Here is a 22,094-nt window from a genome sequence, read left to right as displayed (position 1 = left end):
GAAAGACCCACGATTTCCCCACGATTTCCCCCCAAAAATAGCCGATCTACAAGCTCATAGTGCGGCACTCGGACAATGAGCACTATGAGCTTGTATATCTGCTATTTTTGAATAGTGCAAAGGAATCTTAAAATGACACACAGATGCGTTCCCGGCCTGAATGGGTTAAATAAAAGGGAGAAAAGTTATTTTTAGCATTTTTCTGTCACTGCATCAGACAGGAGATAGGAGAGAAGTAAATTGCCCAAATGTTACTCTCTACTTCAAAACACTCAATGACTCACTGAGATTCTATTATTAGACATTGTATTCGGTTCTGATGCCAAGCTAGGATGAGTGGTACATGATTCATGAATAGGAAATGTATTTTTAGTTGAAGGGGAATGTTTTGTTACTTTTTAATTGAAAGTGAAGGGGGCAGTGTGCGGGAGCCCTTTCTTCTATGCCCAAATTAGATTATGCAAATACAGTGCTAAAATACTGTAGGTAAATATTGCAATGTCTATGAGGAAGAGGCTGTATATACTTGTTTTTAATCATTTTCAGTTACTAGTGACCAACAACTAAAGGGGTTTGAAATGAATAGAGATGTGAGAGCGTAATGCAATACTCACTGCTTAATGTAAATGAGGCCCAGATTCACAGATAGAACATTAAGAAATGAATGACAATGAGCTGGCAACTCATTTTAAATAAGCCATTGTGCTTTTATGAGCGATCCAGTTTAGAGGATCTTGTATTGTGAATTGTACTTCCATGTACTGTTTACATGTCTTTTCTAAATAAAGTATTCAATCAATCAATCAATCAATCAATCAATCAATCGCAAGTTCCTGACATGAGCTGTGCACCAGAATGAGCACTTAAATACTCCTCAATCTCATGGACAAATTGTGTACTGTAAATGTATTCTTATTTCAAGTGTTATGGTCCAATAAGTGAATGATCAATTATTAGGGTAGATTGATCCTGTTTTATTACGGATTAAGGGCTTTATAGCACAGTACAGTATTAGATTCCTGTCTGCCCGATTCATGTTTTGAGACAGTTTCAATACAATCATCGTATCATGAGCAGTGGTGGACAGTAACAAAGTACATTTCTGGAAACGTATGACTTTCAGTTTCAACTTTTAGGCTAAGCATATTGAAGTCAATAGATCTTGTTTTTCATCCCCAAAATTCAGTCGACTGCCTATCATGGTGTTACACCGCATTTGGTCACACGTCAGATTCAGTGACCTACCTCACATGAGGTAGGTCACTGCAGGAGTGACCTGCTATGCTATGTACAAATACAGTATATGTCCATTTATATAAGTTTTGTCAATAATGTAATCAATCAAACCAGTAGGATGAATTAAAGGAATACTTAACCCCCAAACATATATATATATTTACTCACCACATGAAGCCTAGAATTATTGGATTCTCATGCTAACTAATGAGGAATGTGCCTGGGCAACGTGCCTGTAGGGTTCAACACAGCTGAGTTCATAAGCATAGACTCACCTGTTCGTGCATGAGGCTGTTTACACCAGAAGTGTTAAAAATAGTAAGGTTTCAGCTCAAATGCAGGGTTTTGGAAGTAATGAGGACACAGACTGCATACAAGACACGAGTCAGAGAGCTGTGTTGAACTTGGAGATGATAAACGGATGTTTGATTTAATTTGGCTGTTGTTAATCCTGGACCCCTATTTTCTTCAGTTCATCGAATATTCTCTTCATTCACCGTAAAGGAATGCGACACAAACAAAAAGTCTCCATGAATTCAGAGCTTCACAATGTGAGTAATAGGCTCTATGCACAGCAGCCATAATGTAAAGATACTGGGCCTCTTCCTTACTTCCTTCACAGGTCTTACCAATTAGGCTCTGTTCCATTCTGGTCAAACAGAGCCAGGGTGCTGATATTCTCCATGTTGGCTCACTGGAAACACTCTGCATACACCAGTGGGTCTCAAAGTGTGGTCCTGGTAACCTCCTTGAGGGGGTTCCAAATGGGTGTTAACTTACGGGTGTGTAACTGAGAGTTATGGCGATAAGGAAGTAAGAAAGAGGCCCAATTGTTTTCCAATATGGCTGCTGTGCATAGAGCCTATTCAAGGCTTCACAGGGTGAGTAATTGGTAGAAAAACTTCATTTTGGGGTTGAAGTGTTCCTTTAAGACTCAAGGAGGCCCCTGAGCAAAATATCTTATAGGGCACCCACCCGGAACGGTCGGCACACTAAAACACTACTCGAGTTGTGTGGATCCCGAAAACACCTGAAGACATTTTATCGTTTACAGTCTATAACCGAAAAGTGTGTTTTGAAGAAAATGTAAAATGGTGGAAAATGTAGTGTCTACCTTATTTGCCTACTGGCAGTGTGTGTGAAAGTTTTGATGCTGAACAGTCCAGCAGTTATGAACGGTGGCGCAGTCGGTAGCGCTGTTGCCTCATAGCTAGAAGGTCCTGGGTTCGATTCCGGCCAGGGGCGCTGGGGGAGTGTTCTCTCCTCCGTGTCGTCAGTGCCCATACCCTAGGTGGGGTTGGCGAAAGGGCCTTTCTGTGTGGTACCCTCACAAAAACATGCAGTAATCCTGGTCTCTATACTGCCTCCCCCTGGTCAGCCAGGGTGCCTGACGGAGGGGAAAGGAACTGGTTGGAATAATGTGTTCCTTCCACGCGCTACGTCCTACCGGGGAAACCTCGCCCCCCTGTCGGGAGATAAGAAGCGGCCTGCTCACTCCTCATGCACTGAAGGAAACATGAGCTCAGTTTGGGGCTCTCCCCAGGCTGGCAGAGGAAGAGTAGTGCCTAGGATCACAGCTTAGGTTAAATTGGTTACAAAAATTGGTTACAAAAATCGTGGGATAAAATAAAAATAAAATATGTCTTGGATCCAAGCTGACCATATTTGGGTCTATTGAGTTTATGAATGAAGTATTGAAGCATCTTTCATGGTTGTCTTCCAGTCATATCATGTGTCTGGCATGTCTGATCTATGTGTGTACATGTGTATGTAAAATATAACTGTGTTTAAAATGTATCTCTGATTTAATGTGTGTGTGTGTGTGTGTGTGTGTGTGTGTGTGTGTGTGTGTGTGTTACAGGGTGTTGGGCGCAATGGCCAATGCCTCTCCAGACCTGGACAACGCGGAAGCCCAGCGCCAGTTAAACAACAACAACCGACCGATCAGTTCAGGGCTCTGGGAGACAGAGTGCACGAGCGCCAAGCTGTTTGAGTGCTCCCGTATCAAGGCCCTTGCAGGTTAGGCACACGCACACACACATACACATACGCATACACATACACACACATACAGTGGTGTAAAGTAATTAAGTACTTTTACTCAAGTACTATACTTACGTACAGTTTTGAGGTATTTTTACTTTACTGGAGTATATCCAATTTTCAGTACTTTTCCTTCTACCCACTACATCTCAGAGGCAAATATTGTAATTTTTACTCCACTACAATTATTTGAAAACGTTAATCACTAGTTACTTTGTAGATATTGATTATTATTACAAAAAAATGAAATGTACTTTTTCACACACATTGCCCTGGCCAGGAATCAAACCTAGGACCTTATGCTACCTAGGCGGGCTCTCTATGGCCGACCCACAAGAACAAAATGACACGTTATGATCCAGACAGAATCCATGTTTTGACCCCTTTGGGATGATTTATCACGGCATTATACTGGATGCCAATAAAGTGGTTTGTTTTGATGTCTCTTCCAGAGGAGAGAGATGCTGTGCAAAAGAAAACCTTTACCAAGTGGGTCAACTCCCACCTGGCCAGAGTGTCCTGTCGTATTGCTGACCTCTACAATGACCTGAAAGATGGATATATGCTCACCAGACTGCTGGAGGTCCTGAGTGGAGAACTATTGGTGGGTATACGCACGCACGCACGCACGCACGCACGCACGCACGCACGCACGCACGCACGCACGCACAATCTTCATTGTCAAGTTATCCATTTGTAACTCTGCGTGTACAATGTTTGGTTAACACAGTAGTTTTTACAGTGTACACAACGCATAAACACTAGTGCAAATATATCATGATTCTATCGATTACTTTTTCAATTATTCAAATAATTGAGAATTGTGGTTTTCTATATGATATTTTTATATATATTGCACAATGATTTTGTGCAGAAATTGTGAAAATAGTCGGCTGTTTAAGTTTTCACTTATAACGACATGTCCAAAATAGGAATCGATTATTAATTGATTATTTTAGTAAATGATCAATTATCGATTTCTTTTTTTGATAATCGTTAGTTCGATTAACTGTTGCAGCCCTAACTTTTTGGTGTGACTCTACCACGTAGCCACGGCCTACGCGGGGCCGTATGCGGATCCACTGTCTGGAGAACGTCGACAAGGCCCTTCAGTTCCTCAAAGAGCAGAGAGTCCACCTGGAGAATGTAGGTTCTCATGACATTGTTGATGGGAACCACCGCCTCACCCTGGGTCTTATCTGGACCATCATCCTACGCTTCCAGGTAAATTGCACACACACACACACACACACACACACACACACACACACACACACACACACACACACACACACACACACACACACACACACACACACACACACACACACACACACACACACACACAGTGGTGGAAAAAGTACTCAAATGTTTTAAAGCATCAATACTGCAATGTAGAAATACTCTGTTACAAGTCAAAGTCTGGAAAGTAAAAAAGTATTTAGGGCTGTAGTGGTTAATGTATGTTTTGTAATAATAATCAAAATCTACAAAGTAACTATTAACTAAAGTTTTCAAATAATTGTAGTGGAGTAAAAGTACAATATTTGCCTCTGAGATGTAGTGAAGTAGAAGTAAAAGTATTGGAAATTGGACATACTCAAGTAAAGTACAAATACCTCAAAATTTTACTTAAGTACTGTACTTGAGTACATGTACTTGTTACTTTCCACCACTGCGCGCACGCACGCACGCACGCACGCACGCACGCACGCACGCACGCACGCACGCACGCACGCACGCACGCACGCACGCACGCACGCACACAGGCACACAGACACACAGACACACAGACACACAGACACACAGACACACACACACACACACACACACAGACACACAGACACACACACACACACACACACACACACACACACACTACATTTCAGAACATTATAAAATCACTTGTCTCACATGGTCGACCTAGTGTGCATCAATTCCAGCCCCAGGGGGTCTGAATCGTAAGTCAGCATTTTGCCAGAGAAAAAGTCAGGTAAGCCTCTGACTGGCTGGCCTGTAATGGAAGTCTGTGGTTGGTCTCAGGAGGTCCATATTTGCTCAATTCATGTCTGTCAAGCATGTTTCTTTTTGTCTTAGGAGCGTTTTTTCCCTATGTCCTATGACATTGAAATCTTCGTGGCTTTTTTCTTATTTGTTGTGCTTCGATTGAGATACAGCCTAAAAATGACAAATGTTTTTATATCTTAATTACACCAACATGGTGTGAAGTTGTTTATGCTTGTTTATTAAGATTATAATGATTGCTAGTGTCATTTTGTAGCTGCGGGGCTGTGAAACCCAGCTGTTCTGCCTAGATTAAATTCATGGTACATAGGTGGTCACTATGTAGAACTAGCAGTTGTAGATCAGCCGATGCGTAGATAGATAGACAACTAAACAACATGCAATTATAATCTATCCCCAGTGTTGAGTGAGCAGGGACCAGTGCGGGTCTCTCACAGCTTATTTGTAAACAAATTACTAATTTTAGCTGATCAATAGGTCATGCAGTTAATTTTTATTATTACACGGCTTGGTTGAATGCTCGATTCTGATTGGTCAGTCATCGGTCATTATTTCTGGATAATGACCGATGATAATGACCGGTGAGACCGACGAGGAAACTGTGTAATCAGAGACTCAGAACACCTGCTCACATCAACCTGCGCTGCTTGATTTTATGCTTTATCCAACATTGACAGCCATGTAAACAAACAACCAATGTCATTTACAACTAAACGTTGCTCTCAAGAATGTTTTTGAAAACATTTGAAGTGAGAAATAGACGATGCAATAACCGGCTGTCACTCATAACTTTTCTTCGGAAAGGGAGGTGATGTAACTACAAATTGACATCATTACAAACTTCTGATGGCTGGCCTCAGAACCTTTTCTCAAGCCTGTCCAGAGTTTTTCCCGACATTGAAACAAGCATGTATTGGCCTTAACGCTTCTTCTGACATGGGAGCTAGTTTACATTATGTATTTTCCTTCTTTCCTCCTTGTTGGTTGCACCTACTGTGCTTACTGCATTGCTGTTGAACTCATGACCACCGTAAAGAATACCTCCTTGGTTAGTTATTGAAATAAGGACCGACTCCTCCATTCAGAAATAGCTGCCAGGGGATTTACTTGAGCGTATATAGGCTGTCAATGCTACAATTACATTGACACTTGCTTTGCTATTGGCTATTTTGTCATGGTTTGTTCTCGTCTGTAATTTGAGACGTGAATTGGCTGCTGGAACATCCATTTTGCTCTGGATGTCCAACTGCCGACTGGTCCAGTGGTTGTACTGGGAAGCTCCCAGGTATGAATATGTCTTTATGTGTGCAGTGCAGCTGTCTTTTCCCGCCACAACTACTACCCACAACCTGTGTGGATTTTGTCGACTAAAACTATGACGAAAAATGATCGTTGACTACCTTTTTTCACTGACGAAAACTAAATAAAAACTAAGCTGTGATGACTAAAACTACGACTAAATATATTGACAAACTAGACTAAAATGTTAGTGAGGGACTAGTGGAGAAGAGATCCAGTAAACTAAAAGACAAGTCATTTTATGTTTGGTTGCACTCAGGTGTTGCACTCTGACAATAGCAGATCTACAAGCTGGGTGCATTTCTCCTTTCCGACATGTCGCCTTTCCGACGTTGACGAACCCTATACCTAACCCTAACCCTAACCCTAACCGCACGCGGAAGCCACTAGTCGGAGTGGTGAGATGTCGGAATGGAGAGTGAACACCCTACAAGCTCACGACGCGTCGCAGTGTGAGCTTGTAGATCGGCTATTTTCAGCATGCAACCAAGTGTAAAACCAGCCACTACGACACCATCAAAGCCCGCCAAAATACATTTTAGTCGACTAAATCAACTGTAGATTTAGTTGACTAAAACTAGACAAAAACTAAAACATTTCAGATGACTAAAATATGACTAAAACTAAATGATTTTACACTGCAGTGAGGGGAATTCCTACGCTGTTGAAGGGCGCTGCTGTTTGCATCAGTGTGTCCATCGTTAATGTGGGGACACGCACACACACACATCAAGGCCTCAGCAGAGTTATAATAATAAAGCTTTATTTATATAGCACCTTTCGAAACAAAGTTACAAAGTGCTTCACAGAGATAAAATACACCATACAGTAGGAGAGCACAGAACAAGAAAACATTAAAAGCAATAGAGGAAGGAAATAATAATGGTAATAATCATAGTAATAAAAAATTGATGCAGCAATACAGTAAGACACAATGGGTAAAAAGTCTTTAAGTAATAAAAGCGACTCTATATAAGTGGGTTTTCAGGAGGGATTTGAAACAGGGCACAGACTCTGCAAGCCTGATCCCTAAGGGGAGGGCATTCCAGAGAGTCGGGGCTCTAATAGCGAAGGCCCGATCACCTTTTGTTGTTTTATGGGAGAATGGGATTACGAGCAGAGCTTTGTCTGCAGACCTCAAATTGCGCTCTGGTTTGTGTGGCTCGAGCAGGTCAGAGATGTAAGAAGGGGCCAGACCAGAGATGGCCTTAAAGGTAATTAATAAAATTTTAAAATCAATTCTGAAAGCAATTGGAAGCCAGTGTAGGGATGCTAGAATTGGTGAGATATGGTCGTATTTTCTGGTGCCGGTCAGGACCCGGGCGGCAGCGTTCTGGACCAGTTGTAACCGTTGTATTGATTTATTGGAAAGACCGGAATATAGGGAGTTGCAGTAGTCAAGGCGTGAATAAATGAATGCATGAATTACTTTAGTTAAATCAGGGGTGGAAAGGAAGGGCTTAATTTTCACGATGTTTCTGAGGTGGTAGAAAGATATCTGAATGACCTTTTTTATATGGGCTTCAAAATTGAGGTCAGGGTCAAGGGCGACCCCCAGGTTCCTTACTGAGGGCTTCAGGTTTGGAGCTAAAGAGCCCAGGTTTAGACCCAGCACGGCTCTTTGCTGGGGCGGGCCAAATACTAAGACCTCGGATTTGGAATCATTCAGTTGTAGAAAATTGCTACACATCCAGAGCTTGATGTCAGCTAGGCATGCGTGAAGTCTGGGTATACTGGAGGAGTCATTTGGAGTGATGGGGAGATATAATTGGGTGTCATCGGCATAGCAGTGGAATTGGATGTTGTGACTACGGATGATGTTACCAAGGGGAAGCATATAAAGGGAGAAGAGGATGGGGCCAAGGATTGAACCTTGGGGGACGCCGGAATGTAGGGGGGCTAAGGATGAGGTTGCATCACCGATGCCAATGGAGACAAGTCTGCCGGATAAGTAGGATCTAAACCACTCAAGGGCGGTGCCTGAAATACCCACATGGTTTTCCAGCCGGCTGATCAGGACCGTGTGGTCGATCGTATCGAAGGCCGCAGTCAAGTCCAATAGGACGAGGATGGAGCAGTTTCCTATATCAGCGGCCATGAGGAGGTCATTAGTAACTTTCAGGAGAGCCGTCTCCGTGCTATGAAGAGCACGGAAGCCCGACTGAAATTTTTCGAAAAGGCAGTTTCCACTCAGATGGCCCACGAGCTGAGTGAAAACTACCTTTTCAACAACTTTGGACAGAAAGGGTAGTTTGGATATGGGTCTGTAGTTGTTCATGGCAGAGGGGTCAAGGTTTGCTTTTTTGAGGAGGGGAGTGACTAGTGCGGTTTTGAAATGGGTGGGAACGGACCCAGAGGACAGTGAGCTGTTCACTATAGATAGGATATGGGGACCGACGGTGGGAAGGATCTCCTTCAGAAGGCTGGTGGGAATAAGATCTAGGGGACATGAGGTGGACTTCATGTGGGCTATTGTATTCTGGAGGGTTGAAAGTGATATCTGGTTGAAAGAGGAAAATGAGGCCATGGGGAGGCTTGTGACTGCATCTGGTTCTTGAAAGGGGGGCAGAGGAGACTGTGAGGTGACCAGCTGGGATCGAATTAGGTCTATTTTATTAGAAAAGAATTGTAGAAACTCCTCGCACCTCTCAGGGGAAGCAAGCAGATTGGGGTTGGGGGGGGGGCCGACGGCGTGCTCAATTGTCCTAAAGAGAGTTCTGGAGTTTTGATAATTTTTGGCAATGAGGTTAGAGAAGTAATTTGCTCTGGCATCTTTGACTGAATTATTGTACGATTTCATGAGATCTTTCATGATTTCATAAAAGACGTGTAATTTTGTGGCTTTCCATTTCCGTACAGATTTCCTAAGTTCTCTTTTAAGTGCGCGGGTGTTATCATTGAGCCAGGGTGAAGTGACGTTGGGTGCGTTGGTACGGGATTTAAAAGGAGCGACACGGTCAAGGGTAGTTAGGCAGATGGTGTTAAAGTAGTTGAGCTGATTGTCAGTAGAGTGAGAGAGGGCAGGAGGAGTGGCAGAGGAGATAAACACAGAACTGAATTTGGCGGAGGTTGAAGAGTTAATGATGCGAGAGCGAATGGGAGCCCTTAATTTACTGGGGGGCGGGGCAATTAGCATATCAAAAATGATGAGGGAATGGTCAGTGACCGCTGACCACTCCGAGGCGTTGTTTTCCAGGTTGACAATGCTCATGCCAGAGGACATCACAAGGTCAAGGATGTGACCTCTGACATGGGTAGGGCCAGTTGGCTGAATTGTAAAATCGAAGGATTGTGTTAGGGTGAGGAATTCTCTTGCCAGCGGGTTATTGGGGCAGCAGATGTGGATGTTGTAGTCCCCGAGCAGGGTCACCCTGTCGTAATTGGGCATGGATAGGGAAAGCAGGTCAGAGAACTCGGTGATGAAGGAGCTATTGGGTTGGGGGGGGCGGTAAACTAGAATAAACAGTGTGGGTTGGTGCTTAATAGAAAATGCCAAATACTCAAATGAGGGGAAGACACCAAATGACAGGGGAATACAAGTGAGCTTATTATTATAAATTGCAGCAACACCACCACCACGGCCAGCGGGCCTGGAGTTCTGTAGGTAGGAGTAATCAGGAGGGGAGGCCTGATTAAGGAGAGTGAATTCATCATTTTTTACCCATGTCTCAGTTAGCATAAAGATGTCGATATTATTTGAAGTAATAAAATTATTACAAAGAAATGACTTTTCATTGAGCGATCTGATATTCAAAAGGGAAACTTTAATATGGATTGGGGTAATTTTTTTTTGGGTCTGTGTGGGTGGATAAATGAGGATAGATTAAGTTGTTGGAATTTATTCCGGGGCCCTTGTGGTTGTTAAGAAATCTTTGGCCAAATTGAACAGGGATTAGATATTGTGACTGAATATAGGGAGACGTTACAGGTGAAATTGCAGTTGGAATAGGGCTAAGAGGTCCGCCCGACCAGCAGGGGGCGGTGGTGAGTTGGGAGTGACTGGGAGTAGTCACTCCGTGGGGGTGGTCAGCCAGGTCAGACGGGGTGAGAAGTCAGTGTTGTGAATGCCTGTAGGCGGACACAGAGCGGCGGAGGTTAAGTGCGAGTTCATACCATAGGCATAGACTGTACAAAAGAGATGGACAAAGCCACACCTCTGCTTTCTACAGACCAAAAATGCAATCAATCAAATCCGCCATCTTTCAATATCGCGTCATATCGCGCCATATCCTGCAGAATGCCACCAGACCATTATTGGTTAGGTAGCTTGTCAATCAAGAGCGGGGGCGGGGAATGAATGCTATTGGTTGTGTAGCTTGTCAATCAAATCATCCCGCCTCTCCTGGAGCATAACCTACTTTATCGGCAATTTTAAAATAAATGGGACCATAGTTTACCAAAACGCATATCGAAAGGAGACTTTAAACTAGAGACTGGAAACATATAGTATTTTTGACATCCGCTTGCGTTAAGATAAATTATTTCTGACACCAGCAGGGGTAAAACAGCAAAACTACAGGCCATTCATATGAACTGTCTCTTCCGTATTGGAGTCAATGTAAAAATCTCAAGCTGGCCCCTTGGTTCATGCAGGATCTAGGACTGCCATGTAAGTACACCAGCCAGCCTAATGTACCTCTTTATCACACTCCAATGGCACAGCGGTCTGTGGCACGAAATGCTTGTATAGCATTATTTTTCAGCTGCTTCTGTAGCATAGCATAGTCGCTTAATAGTTGTTGTCCCTTGGGAGTCAGTATTGTCATGCTAAGGCATAGGTACCTGCGACCAAGCACATTTTCTGCTAGCAATTACTGTATTAGCTCAAGCTTTGTTGAAGCTGTGAGTGCGCTACGTTAGCCCTCTTAGGTCTACTCTGAAGTCAACTATCTTGCAGGCTACGTTGACAATTGAGCAGTGCTAACATACTAATGTAGGATGACAGACAGCTCTTGGTACTATGCCACAAGAATGAAGTTAGTAATGTGGAAATGTGTGATGAGTGCTAGCTTTAGTCTTGGCCAGAGTCCTGCTCAGCTGCTCCCAAGTGCCACCGGTCCATGGCCTCGTCAATTTTGCATGGGCTGAGCAGTAGGCTACAGAAGACTGCTGTGTGTGTGTGTGTGTGTGTGTGTGCGTGCGTGTGTGTGTGTGTGTGTGTGTGTGTGTGTGTGTGTGTGTGTGTGTGTGTGTGTGTGTGTGTGTGTGTGTGTGTGTGTGTGTGTGTGTGTGTGTGTGTGTGTGTGTGTGTGTGTGTGTGTGTGTGTGTGTGTGGGGGGGGGGGGGGGGGTAATTAAGAGATGTGATGGTGATTGAGGGAGAGAGAGAGAGGGGCAGGCAGCGCTGGAATTCTGAACAAGGTACAGTTAGTTCATGCCTCTTCCGAAGCCCAAGAGAATTCAACAGAAGAAAAACCTGCTCTACCGTCCACTTTTGGAAACAGAAGTGGATAGTATATCATTTAGCGGGTTTTATGTGCTAGTCAAACTCAAAGCATTTGTCCATTCACCTGGTGGACACTTTGCGTCATACTTGGCGTCGACAGCGGGGTTTGCGGGGTCACTGTTTGAATATGGTAAATGACGAGTGAGCACACACGAGTTACTGTTGTTTGCTTTACAGGAAGGTATACTTTAACCCATTCAAACCGGGAACGCATCTGTGTCATTTTAGATTTTAGCTATAACCATTATTTTTTATACTTTGGCTATTCAAAAATAGCAGATCTACACGCTCATAGCACCCTACGAGCTTGTAGATCTACTATTTTTGAAAAATCTGAGGGTTGAGGGAGGGGTCATGGCTGGAACAATTATTTTGATGGGGATGGAACAATTATTTTGATGGGGATCGGCGTCCAAAAACATATAATTTTGGGGGTCCTTGACAAGAAAAAGTTTGAGCACCACTGATATAGCAACAATAGTTTTTCAGAAAATGTAAGACATTTGTTGAGACATTTGACAGTTTCAAATGTTCGCATCTAATATATGTATTCAAAGTATGTATATATATATATATATATATATATATATATATATATATATATATATATATATATATATATATATATATATATGTATATGTGTGTATATCTGCTATTTTTAGCTAAAGAAATCTAAAATGACAGAGATGCGTTCCCGGATTGAATGGGTTAAGAGTAGAGCAGACAAGTAGACACCACAGAGTAACACAGGACATGCCGGTTTTGCCACACACGTTTCTCAACTTAAGACGTAAAATAGAGTGCAACACAGTGGGACAGTATACTGTACAGTATCACTCTTTGTGTATCACTCTACATCACACTCTCCACTTTTATCCTTTATCCAAGGTTCAAGGGTTCATAAGAGTACAATTAGAACAAGTTGTTTGTTCTGGTTCCTCAGACATTGTAGCAGCAATAATAATAATAGTAATAAACATACTGTATACAACATGACGGAAATAAAAAAAGGTTCATCATATTAGCAGCATTATTAAGAATAGTTTGTCCATTCGTCTCATCGCTTAAGGTGCTTGAAGATGCTGTGTGCAAGGTTTATTGTTTATTACGGATCCCCATAGTCCTCACCACAGTGAAGGCTACTCTTCCTGGGGTCCAAACATTCACACTTCACAATCCAAGGTTATAAACATATATTTGCATTTCCCAAGCTTATTGTTTTTATTTTTCCTGGCTTGTTCGCTCATACAGATTGTCCGGGGGAAGTAGTTGTTTATCCTTATCCTTTCCTTCCTGCCACATCCCATCTCCTCCACCTTGTTTCCCTCCCTCCCTCGTTCTCTCCCCATCTCTCGCTCTCTCTTGTTTTCTCCGTCCCTCTCTCGTTCTCTTTCCACCTCCATCTCTCGTTCTCTCGCTTCCTCCCTCTCTTGTTCTCTCTTTCCCTCCCTCTCCCGTTCTCTCCCTCCCCTGTTCTCTCCCTCCCTCCCTTTGTTATGAAAGTGAGTTTTCTTTGCCCAGTCAGCAGCTAGGGCCTAGCCACTGCAGTAGCACCACATCAAGGGACAGAGAGAAAAGAGGGAGAGACTCTATGGTGGCTTATTGTTTACATTGATACACTATGAATAGTTTGACTCTAGAGTGTTATACATCCATTTTGGATTACTTTGTTTTTCTTGCATAGATCAATATATCTAAAACTGGTGTAATTAATCTGCAATATGCAATATTTTAATCACAGCATGAGGCTAAATAACAATTCAGTGCTAGTTCATTTCATAGTTTTATGTTCACATTGTGGGATGTCTCATTTTGATATTCTCAAATGAACCTGAATTGAGACATACATTTTAAATTAGTCAAAGAAATGACTGCTTTATCTGTAACTTAAAGTGCCTTAGTATCTTTTTTTTTTGGGCGGGGGGGGGGGGGGGGGTCCTCTGTGAATACTAGTCAGCTAATTCCTTAACCACTATAGCGCCTTATCTTAAACTTAATCATATATTGGTGTTGCACGAAAATAGCTCACAACGCGTCACATCACGGCATGTTGTGAGCTTGTAGATTAATTTAGCAATTTTGGAAGAAACCCCCCTTTAATGACATGCCCAAAATAGGGCTCCCATGGTGAAAGTGGTGCTGGTTAACCACACCTGTACATCCATGTATACAGTGGATTCATGCAAATCATCAACACTACATGAAGTTTCAGCCAAAGTGCATACTGTTTGGGGGAAGTTTTCTTTGTTTTTTATCATTATTTGCAGTGCAGTTTCAGGGCTTTTTAGATGATTACAGGTCTGACAAGTGTAGCAATGGGGTGCAGAGGACAGAATTGACTGTTCTCAGGAAGTGTCATTGACCTAATGTATTGAACTCTGTAATGGGAAATGGCCACTTGATAATACCAGTGACTTGGTTTCATCCAATCTCCCTTCTTTTAACATCCAAGCCAGCTTCCTATGGCGCTCACCCCAAATAGCTCGAGGAAAGGTTACATCTGTCTCTGTGTATTGATCAAGAAGTGAGGGATAGAGCTCTTCTTATCTTTCTCACACAATGTAAGCAAAGTCTAAAAATCTCTGTAGGAAGTATTATTTCAAAAACTCTGAAGTAATCAAGTGATTGTGCTAAGGAAACATGACTCCTAAGACCAAAAGTACAAAATGTAACTCATTACCTTATCTAATCTCAATAACTGTTTGTGACTCTGCCAGGATCACACATTGAAATTGTTCACTGAAAATGGAACGTGTGTTGCATGTACTGTATAGCTCAATGTGCTATCCCAAAGTGTTGATTGTGGAAAAACGTCAAGAGAATGGTTTATGTCTAAAAAATAAATAACTACAGCAAATACTAAAGAGGTTTTGAGTTGGGTGTCCTTGCTAAGCCTATAGTCTTGTGCTGGCCTCATGGACTGAATTAAGTTTCATTTACTGTATATGCCATCGCATGACGGTGTTGTTTGCTTAAAATAACTGAGCTACAAGCACGAAGGCGTCGCATCGTGTTGGTAATCGGACGTACTAAAGGTTAAATATTGTCTCTGTGTGTTTGCTTTCAGATCCAGGTTATAAAGATAGAGACAGAGGACAACAGAGAGACTCGGTCTGCTAAGGACGCCCTCCTGCTCTGGTGTCAGATGAAGACCGCAGGGTGAGAGAGCAGTAGAAATCACATGAAACTTTAAGCTGCAACATTATAGTTACATTAGACCCCTGTCCATAATAGTCAGGTTTAAACACTGAAGGTCCATTATGGGCTTGATTTATGTTTTGTACTCTACCACTAAACTTGAACTTCGAATGAATTATGAAAGTTTGGTTTCATTGGTAATGTTAAATTAGGTTATGACAGTTTCAAACGTCCTTTTTTCCATCTGTAATTCAAAGTTCTTCAAGTGAATCTACAAGAAGAAAGTTGTGGTTATTGTGTTACTGTTCCCCAGGTATCCTGAGGTCAACATCCAGAATTTCACCACCTGCTGGAGAGATGGTCTGGCATTTAACGCACTCATACACAGACACAGGTAAGATGTGTCTCACACACGCACGCACGCACGCACGCACGCACGCACGCACGCACGCACGCACGCACGCACGCACGCACGCACGCACGCACGCACGCACGCACGCACGCACGCACGCACACACACACACACACACACACACACACACACACACACACACACACACACACACACACACACACACACACACACACACACACACACACACACACACACACACATAGGTGAACCAGCAATAGCATGAAGCACAGCCAGCGGTGTGGTGGATGGGGTGTGGCTACAGACTTGATTTTTGTGGGACCAGAGAAGGGTGGAGTACCTGTGGCCATAGATATATACACGTAGATACAAGAGATATTGAGGGTTCATAATATCATTACATTACATTACATTACAGTCATTTAGCAGACACTTTTATCCAAAGCGACTATCACAAACACACAGACCACATGCCAGACTATTTAACAACATGACAAGGTACTGTATCACGCACGCACGCACAATTACACACATGTACAGTAGGCCTACTGCTTGCATGTGTACAAGTCTCCATATCCATCATCTTCTAATAGTTTTTCTCTTGGTTGTAAACAATCTATTATTATCTATAGACAATAAAAAGGCTAATACATATCCGTTAATGTTACACGTACACACATGCAGGCTCACTCCTTGATCTCTGGTGTGTCAAACAAATGTAGGCTGAGAACACAGTCAGTCACACACTCACCCTCTAGCTCTCTCTCACGCACGCACGCACGCACGCACGCACGCACGCACGCACGCACGCACGCACGCACGCACGCACGCACGCACGCACGCACGCACGCACGCACGCACGCACGCACGCACGCACGCACGCACACACACACACACACACACACACACACACACACACACACACACACACACACACACACACACACACACACACACACACACACACACACACACACACACACAGACAAACACGAGAGAAAGATGGAGGAAAGCTGACCGACAGATATAACAGGAAAGCGCAAGCAAGAGCACATATCCCTGTACTGGCCTCCCTTCACTGGCTCCTTGTTCATTTAAGGATTGATTTTTAGATTTTTTTTGTTTACCTACAAGTCTTTAAATGGGCTAGCTCCAACCAATCTCTCTGACATTATTTACAACCACACATCCCATAGAGCAGGGGTTCCCAAAGTAGGGGTCGCGACCCCACTTGGGGTCGCGGGAGACTGACGTGGGGTCGCGAAATTATTTTGGGTCATTAAAAAAAAAAATTTTTTTTTTTTTTTTTTTTTTTTTTTACTTTTTATTCAACAGAATGGATGAAATGCCATCTAAAATGATCACAAATGGTACATTTTACCATTTTAACACATTACAAATGCGCACCGAACGTGCAAGTTTATGTGCATAAATGACCTCCAGGTTTAGGTGGGGTCGCGAGTCAATTTCCGCCTTATTTTGGGGTCGCGGGCTGAAAAGTTTGGGAACCCATGCCATAGAGATGACCAGACGCAACTGGCCAGCGGACCTGGGTGACCACAACTGAGCAGTTGCTTCTGGTTGTTCCTAGGTTAAGTTCGAAGCACATGGGTAATCTGGAACGAGTTGCGGGTGGAAACCTCATCTGTCCAAAACTGTTACTTTTCAGGATTAAAAAAAAAAAATAGCAGATCAGAACGTGTCGCTTCACGCCGCGTTTCGAGCTTGCAGACAGTACCAGCTTAACGGAAACCAACCAGCGCACCCTGAAACACCAGGTTGAGAATTGATTGCATGAAACAATCACCTGTGCATCCAGTCTCAATGTTGGTAAACAAATAATTGGTCTATATGCTAGTGGTCCAGAGCTAGTGGTCCAGAGTAAAAGAAAAGTAATAAAAAAACATTGTGAACCATGGCCTGTTTTCAAATCATAACTTTATTCATTAGCTTTTAACCCAGTATGATGATACAATGCATGGGTGCGGGATTAGCCGACCCAGGACTCCTGGGATCACTCCCCTCCACTCCATTCCATCCAGCATCAGTGTTGCTGGCCCCGCTGTCACACCACACAGGTGGTGTGATCTGTTCCCCACCTGGCCGTGCCTTGGGTTGGCTCCCACAGTGATCAGTGGGCTCGCCATCAGCTCCAGGTACCTGACACAGTGCCCGGCCAGCCTCGTCCTTCTCACTCTGACCTTGTCCATGACCGCGTGCGGGAGGCCCCCGTAGAGGTCCACGTGGTCCTCCCATGTGGCGTCAAGTTCCATTCATAGCATTTACTGTGTAGACTCTACCCAGGGCCTGCCCCCATACAACAGTATTTATTCTACTCAGTGGTGGAAAAAGTACTCACCTTTTTTACTTGAGTCAAAGTATCAATACCACAATGTAGAAATACTCTGTTACAAGAAAAAGTCTGGTATTCAGAATTTATTTGAGTGAAAGTACAAAAGTATTGATATCAAAATGTACTTACTGTAAAGTACCAAAAGTAAAATTACTCATTATGCAGAATGTATAAAACATCTTTTGAAAATAGCTTGTAGATCGGCTATTTTTAAATAGCCAAAATATATAGAGAGCTTAAGTGGTCCTGACTCTTACTCGGGACCAGCGTGAAACCCAGCGCCTACTCCCTGCCATTGATTGCGAGTTTCATGGCGTTGGCCAATGCCACAAATAGGAAGGGGGCCGGGGTATCGATTCATAGGACACCCGCCGCCGATATCTTGAATTCTTTAGTCTCGCCGTCGAACCTTATTGTTGGCTTTCTTTTTCTTACAATAAGGGCTTTTATTGTTTTATTGTCCTTTCTGTCTTTTTAAACAGGCCTTTGTGTTTTTATTGTGTTGTCTTATGATTCTTATTTTTGACTGTTGACTTGTTTTTAAATGTGTTTCATAAATACATTTGGAAACACAAAATACCTTATGTATACCCCTGTTCCCCCCAGACCTGACTTGATAGAGTTCCACAAGTTGACACGGTCCAACGCAACTCACAACCTCCAACAAGCCTTCAACATCGCTGAGCAGAACCTGGGCCTCACCAAACTACTGGACCCTGAAGGTAACAGAGAAATGTTAATACATACTGTACATTCCTACAGTCCCTGCATCGTCCTTAAGAGCAACAATTACCATTGCAGCCTATTATTTTTCTAATGTACAGTAAAGTGCAACTTTATGAGTGTTGATTCATCAAATTCTGTCTCTGAGTCAACTAGTTGTAAGACTATGTCATCCGCTTTTTGATGGCAAAATAAATATAAAATAAATGTCAGTCCTATTTGATACAGTCTGTTTCTGTTTCTGTTTCTGGCGAAAAACGCTACCCAGGTAGGATGCGTAAATTACATCAGACTTCAGTGCTCTATAGGGGCATTCAAGCAGCATTATTACTATACTTTTAGAACAACTAACGTTAGCGTACCAGAATATCATATTTGGTTTGGGATACGTACAGTACAGTACAGTACAGTACAGTACAGTACAGTACAGTACAGTACAAGAGCAGCAGTTGACTCCTCCTTGGATAATCTTTACAGTTTGCCTGATCAGGGACGTCACAGGCTCTCAGAAGGTGGGGGGATGGACTTTCGGTGGACTATACCCCTTACTTTACACTTTGGCTATTCAAAAATAGCAGATATATAAGCTCATAGCGCGGCACCGAGTGCCGCGCTATGAGCTTGTAGATCTGCTATTTTTGAAAAAGCGTGAAAACATTTGTAACTGTCAAATGTAAACAAATTATGTATTTTCAAAATTTTTAGTTTTTTGGGCGGATTTTGTTACTTTTTTCCCCCGTGTTTTGGTTACTTTATTTCGGTTTTAGGGTTAGGGTTAGGTTATTTAATTCTTATTTTTGCCTGATTTTACCGATTTATTATTAAAAAAAAAAAATGTTTTCAAAAAAAGTGGGGGGTATGAAATTACGGATCTGTGAGAGTGAGGGTGTCGCGTCGTACGCACAGTGAATGGCCGTGACGCCCCTGTGCCTGATAATGGATCAATCGTTCCATTAATACGATTATTATCATTATTATTAATAATAATAATAATAATAAGTGACACTGTGATCAGTGCTGCGTCCATGCCTCTCTCTCTCTTGTGTAGATGTCAACACAGAGAATCCGGATGAGAAGTCTATCATTACCTATGTGGTCTCATACTATCACTACTTCTCCAAGATGAAGGCCCTCATCGTGGAAGGAAAGAGGGTTGGCAAGGTAGACCACACGCGTGCACACACACACGCACACGCACGCACGCACGCACGCACGCACACACGCACGCACACACAATTCAATTCAATTCAATTCAATTCAATTCAATTCAATGGGCTTTATTGGCATGAGAAAACATACGTTTACATTGCCAAAGCAAAAAGCACAATATAACAATACAGCAATACAATCAAAACAAAAAATATGTACATTTGAAACACACAGGGACGTGCACAGATAGACTCTAAGTGGTGCTAGAGCACCTGCCCTTTTTCAGTTTACAGGAGGGGTCTTCAACAGGGGGTCCGGGACCCCTAGGGGGTCCTCAGAGTTACTACAGGGGGTCCGCCAAATCTTTATGTGATATGATTTTTCTTTTTACCATAACCACTCGAAACCTAGCATCCCTTTTTTTGAGGAGAACTTTAGCCAAAAATAGCAGATCTACAAGCCCACAACGCCTCGCGCTGCGAGGCGTTGTGGGCCTGTAGATCTGCTATTTTTGGCAAAGAGGTATCGGTGTAGAGGGAAAAAAGAGCAGACCAAGTAAACAAAAAAAAGTATAATTTACTTGAGCACCTGCCCCTCAAAATGTCTGTGCACGCCACTGCGCACACACACACACACACACACACACACACACACACATACTGACACACTTATTTCACTCTCTCAACCTATCCCTGCACCCCCTCTCCTTCTCTCCGACCCTCTCAGGTTCTAGAGAACTGTATTGAAACAGAAGCGGTCATCAACCGATACGAGGCCCTGGCCTCAGACCTGCTGGACTGGATAGAGAAGACTATAGCTGTTATTAGCAACCAGAAGTTTGCCAACTCTCTCACCGGAGTTCAACAACAACTGCAGGCCTTTACCACCTACTGTACCATAGAGAAACCCATCAAGTAGGTTTTGTAAATATATATATATATGTATATTGTGTGTGTGTATATGGTACATAGGTATTGATGTAGTCTTATACTGTTTTCCCAGACACAAGTGGGATTAATAGCGAAAACTGTTTAAAAAATAAAGCTTGAGTATCCCAGCTTCAACGGTTTCTATAGCAAGTATTATGGATGCCAGAAAGCAAAATTTGGAATCTCCCTGTGTGTGTGTGTGTGTGTGTGTGTGTGTGTGTGTGTGTGTGTGTGTGTGTGTGTGTGTGTGTGTGTGTGTGTGTGTGTGTGTGTGTGTGTGTGTGTGTGTGTGTGTGTGTGTGTGTGTGTGTGTGTGTGTGTGTGTGTGTGTGTGTGTGGTATGGGGAGAGGGGGGGTGTTCATATGAAAACATTTCAATCAATCAGTAAAAAAAATCGTCACTAAGATTATTTGTATTATGTGAAGATCTTTATGCTGAATATTATGTATACAGTAAACAGTATGTTGTACACTGGAGAGTTACTTGAATGATGCATGCCACACACATGCACATGCGCACGCACGCACGCACGCACGCACGCACGCACGCACGCACGCACGCACGCACGCACGCACGCACGCACGCACGCACGCACGCACGCACGCACACACACACACACACACACACACACACACACACACACACACACACACACACACACACACACACACACACACACACACACACACACACACACACAGAGTCCCAAGCCATTTGTCAAACATCATTAGGATCTGTGTTATGAAGCCAGACTGGTAGTCAATTCGAATCAAGTCAAGTTTATTTGTTTGGCCCTTAATCACTGTTATAGCCTCAAAGGGCTTTGCAGGCCCACATTTAACATAGGAAACAAAACTAGTACTGGTTGACTCGCAGCATATCGTACAGGGGCAGTTATGATACAGCAGTTTTGTCTGTCTGAGAGAGAGAGAGAGAGAGAGAGAGAGAGAGAGAGAGAGAGAGAGAGAGAGAGAGAGAGAGAGAGAGAGAGAGAGAGAGAGAGAGAGAGAGAGAGAGAGAGAGAGAGAGAGAGAGAGAGAGAGAGAGAGAGAGAGAGAGAGAGAGAGAGAGAGAGAGAGAGAGAGAGAGAGAGAGAGAGAGAGAGAGAGAGAGAGAGAGAGAGAGAGAGAGCACATATGTGTGCCTGTGGTCATATCACTCCCTCTGCTTTGATAGCATTAGATGCCATCTGCTGTATAGCGTTAATTGGAGGATCAGGCTACGCTAGGGGGACCAGCAACATCTGTGTTTAATGAGGCTACAATGAGCCTTTACTTATCACTACCCACACAGAGATACACAGTCTTATTGTGGTACCATTTCATTAGCAAATCAACCGCTAAATTCGTTCATGTTAACTAGCCTAGAAAGTCTCAACT

At 43.1% G+C, this 22,094-nt stretch overlaps 1 protein-coding gene across 1 annotated transcript in view; it reads left to right on the top strand.

The window, feature by feature from the left end:
- The window catches only part of sptbn4b (spectrin, beta, non-erythrocytic 4b), a 166,315-nt gene that overhangs the window by 14,284 nt on the left and 129,937 nt on the right, over nucleotides 1-22,094 (top strand). The window contains exons 2-9 of the mRNA XM_084065331.1: nucleotides 3,098-3,255; nucleotides 3,732-3,883; nucleotides 4,330-4,503; nucleotides 15,117-15,208; nucleotides 15,501-15,581; nucleotides 18,520-18,635; nucleotides 19,685-19,797; nucleotides 20,512-20,699. Of these exons, the coding sequence (XP_083921457.1) occupies nucleotides 3,111-3,255; nucleotides 3,732-3,883; nucleotides 4,330-4,503; nucleotides 15,117-15,208; nucleotides 15,501-15,581; nucleotides 18,520-18,635; nucleotides 19,685-19,797; nucleotides 20,512-20,699 (1,061 nt within the window). The 5' untranslated portion in view covers nucleotides 3,098-3,110. The remainder of the gene's footprint in view (nucleotides 1-3,097; nucleotides 3,256-3,731; nucleotides 3,884-4,329; nucleotides 4,504-15,116; nucleotides 15,209-15,500; nucleotides 15,582-18,519; nucleotides 18,636-19,684; nucleotides 19,798-20,511; nucleotides 20,700-22,094) is intronic.

Source organism: Gymnoscopelus microlampas (genome assembly GCF_963454915.1).
Source record: "Gymnoscopelus microlampas genome assembly, chromosome: 8".
Taxonomy (NCBI): Eukaryota; Metazoa; Chordata; class Actinopteri; order Myctophiformes; family Myctophidae; genus Gymnoscopelus; species Gymnoscopelus microlampas.
This window is presented reverse-complemented; position numbering and strand designations above follow the sequence as displayed.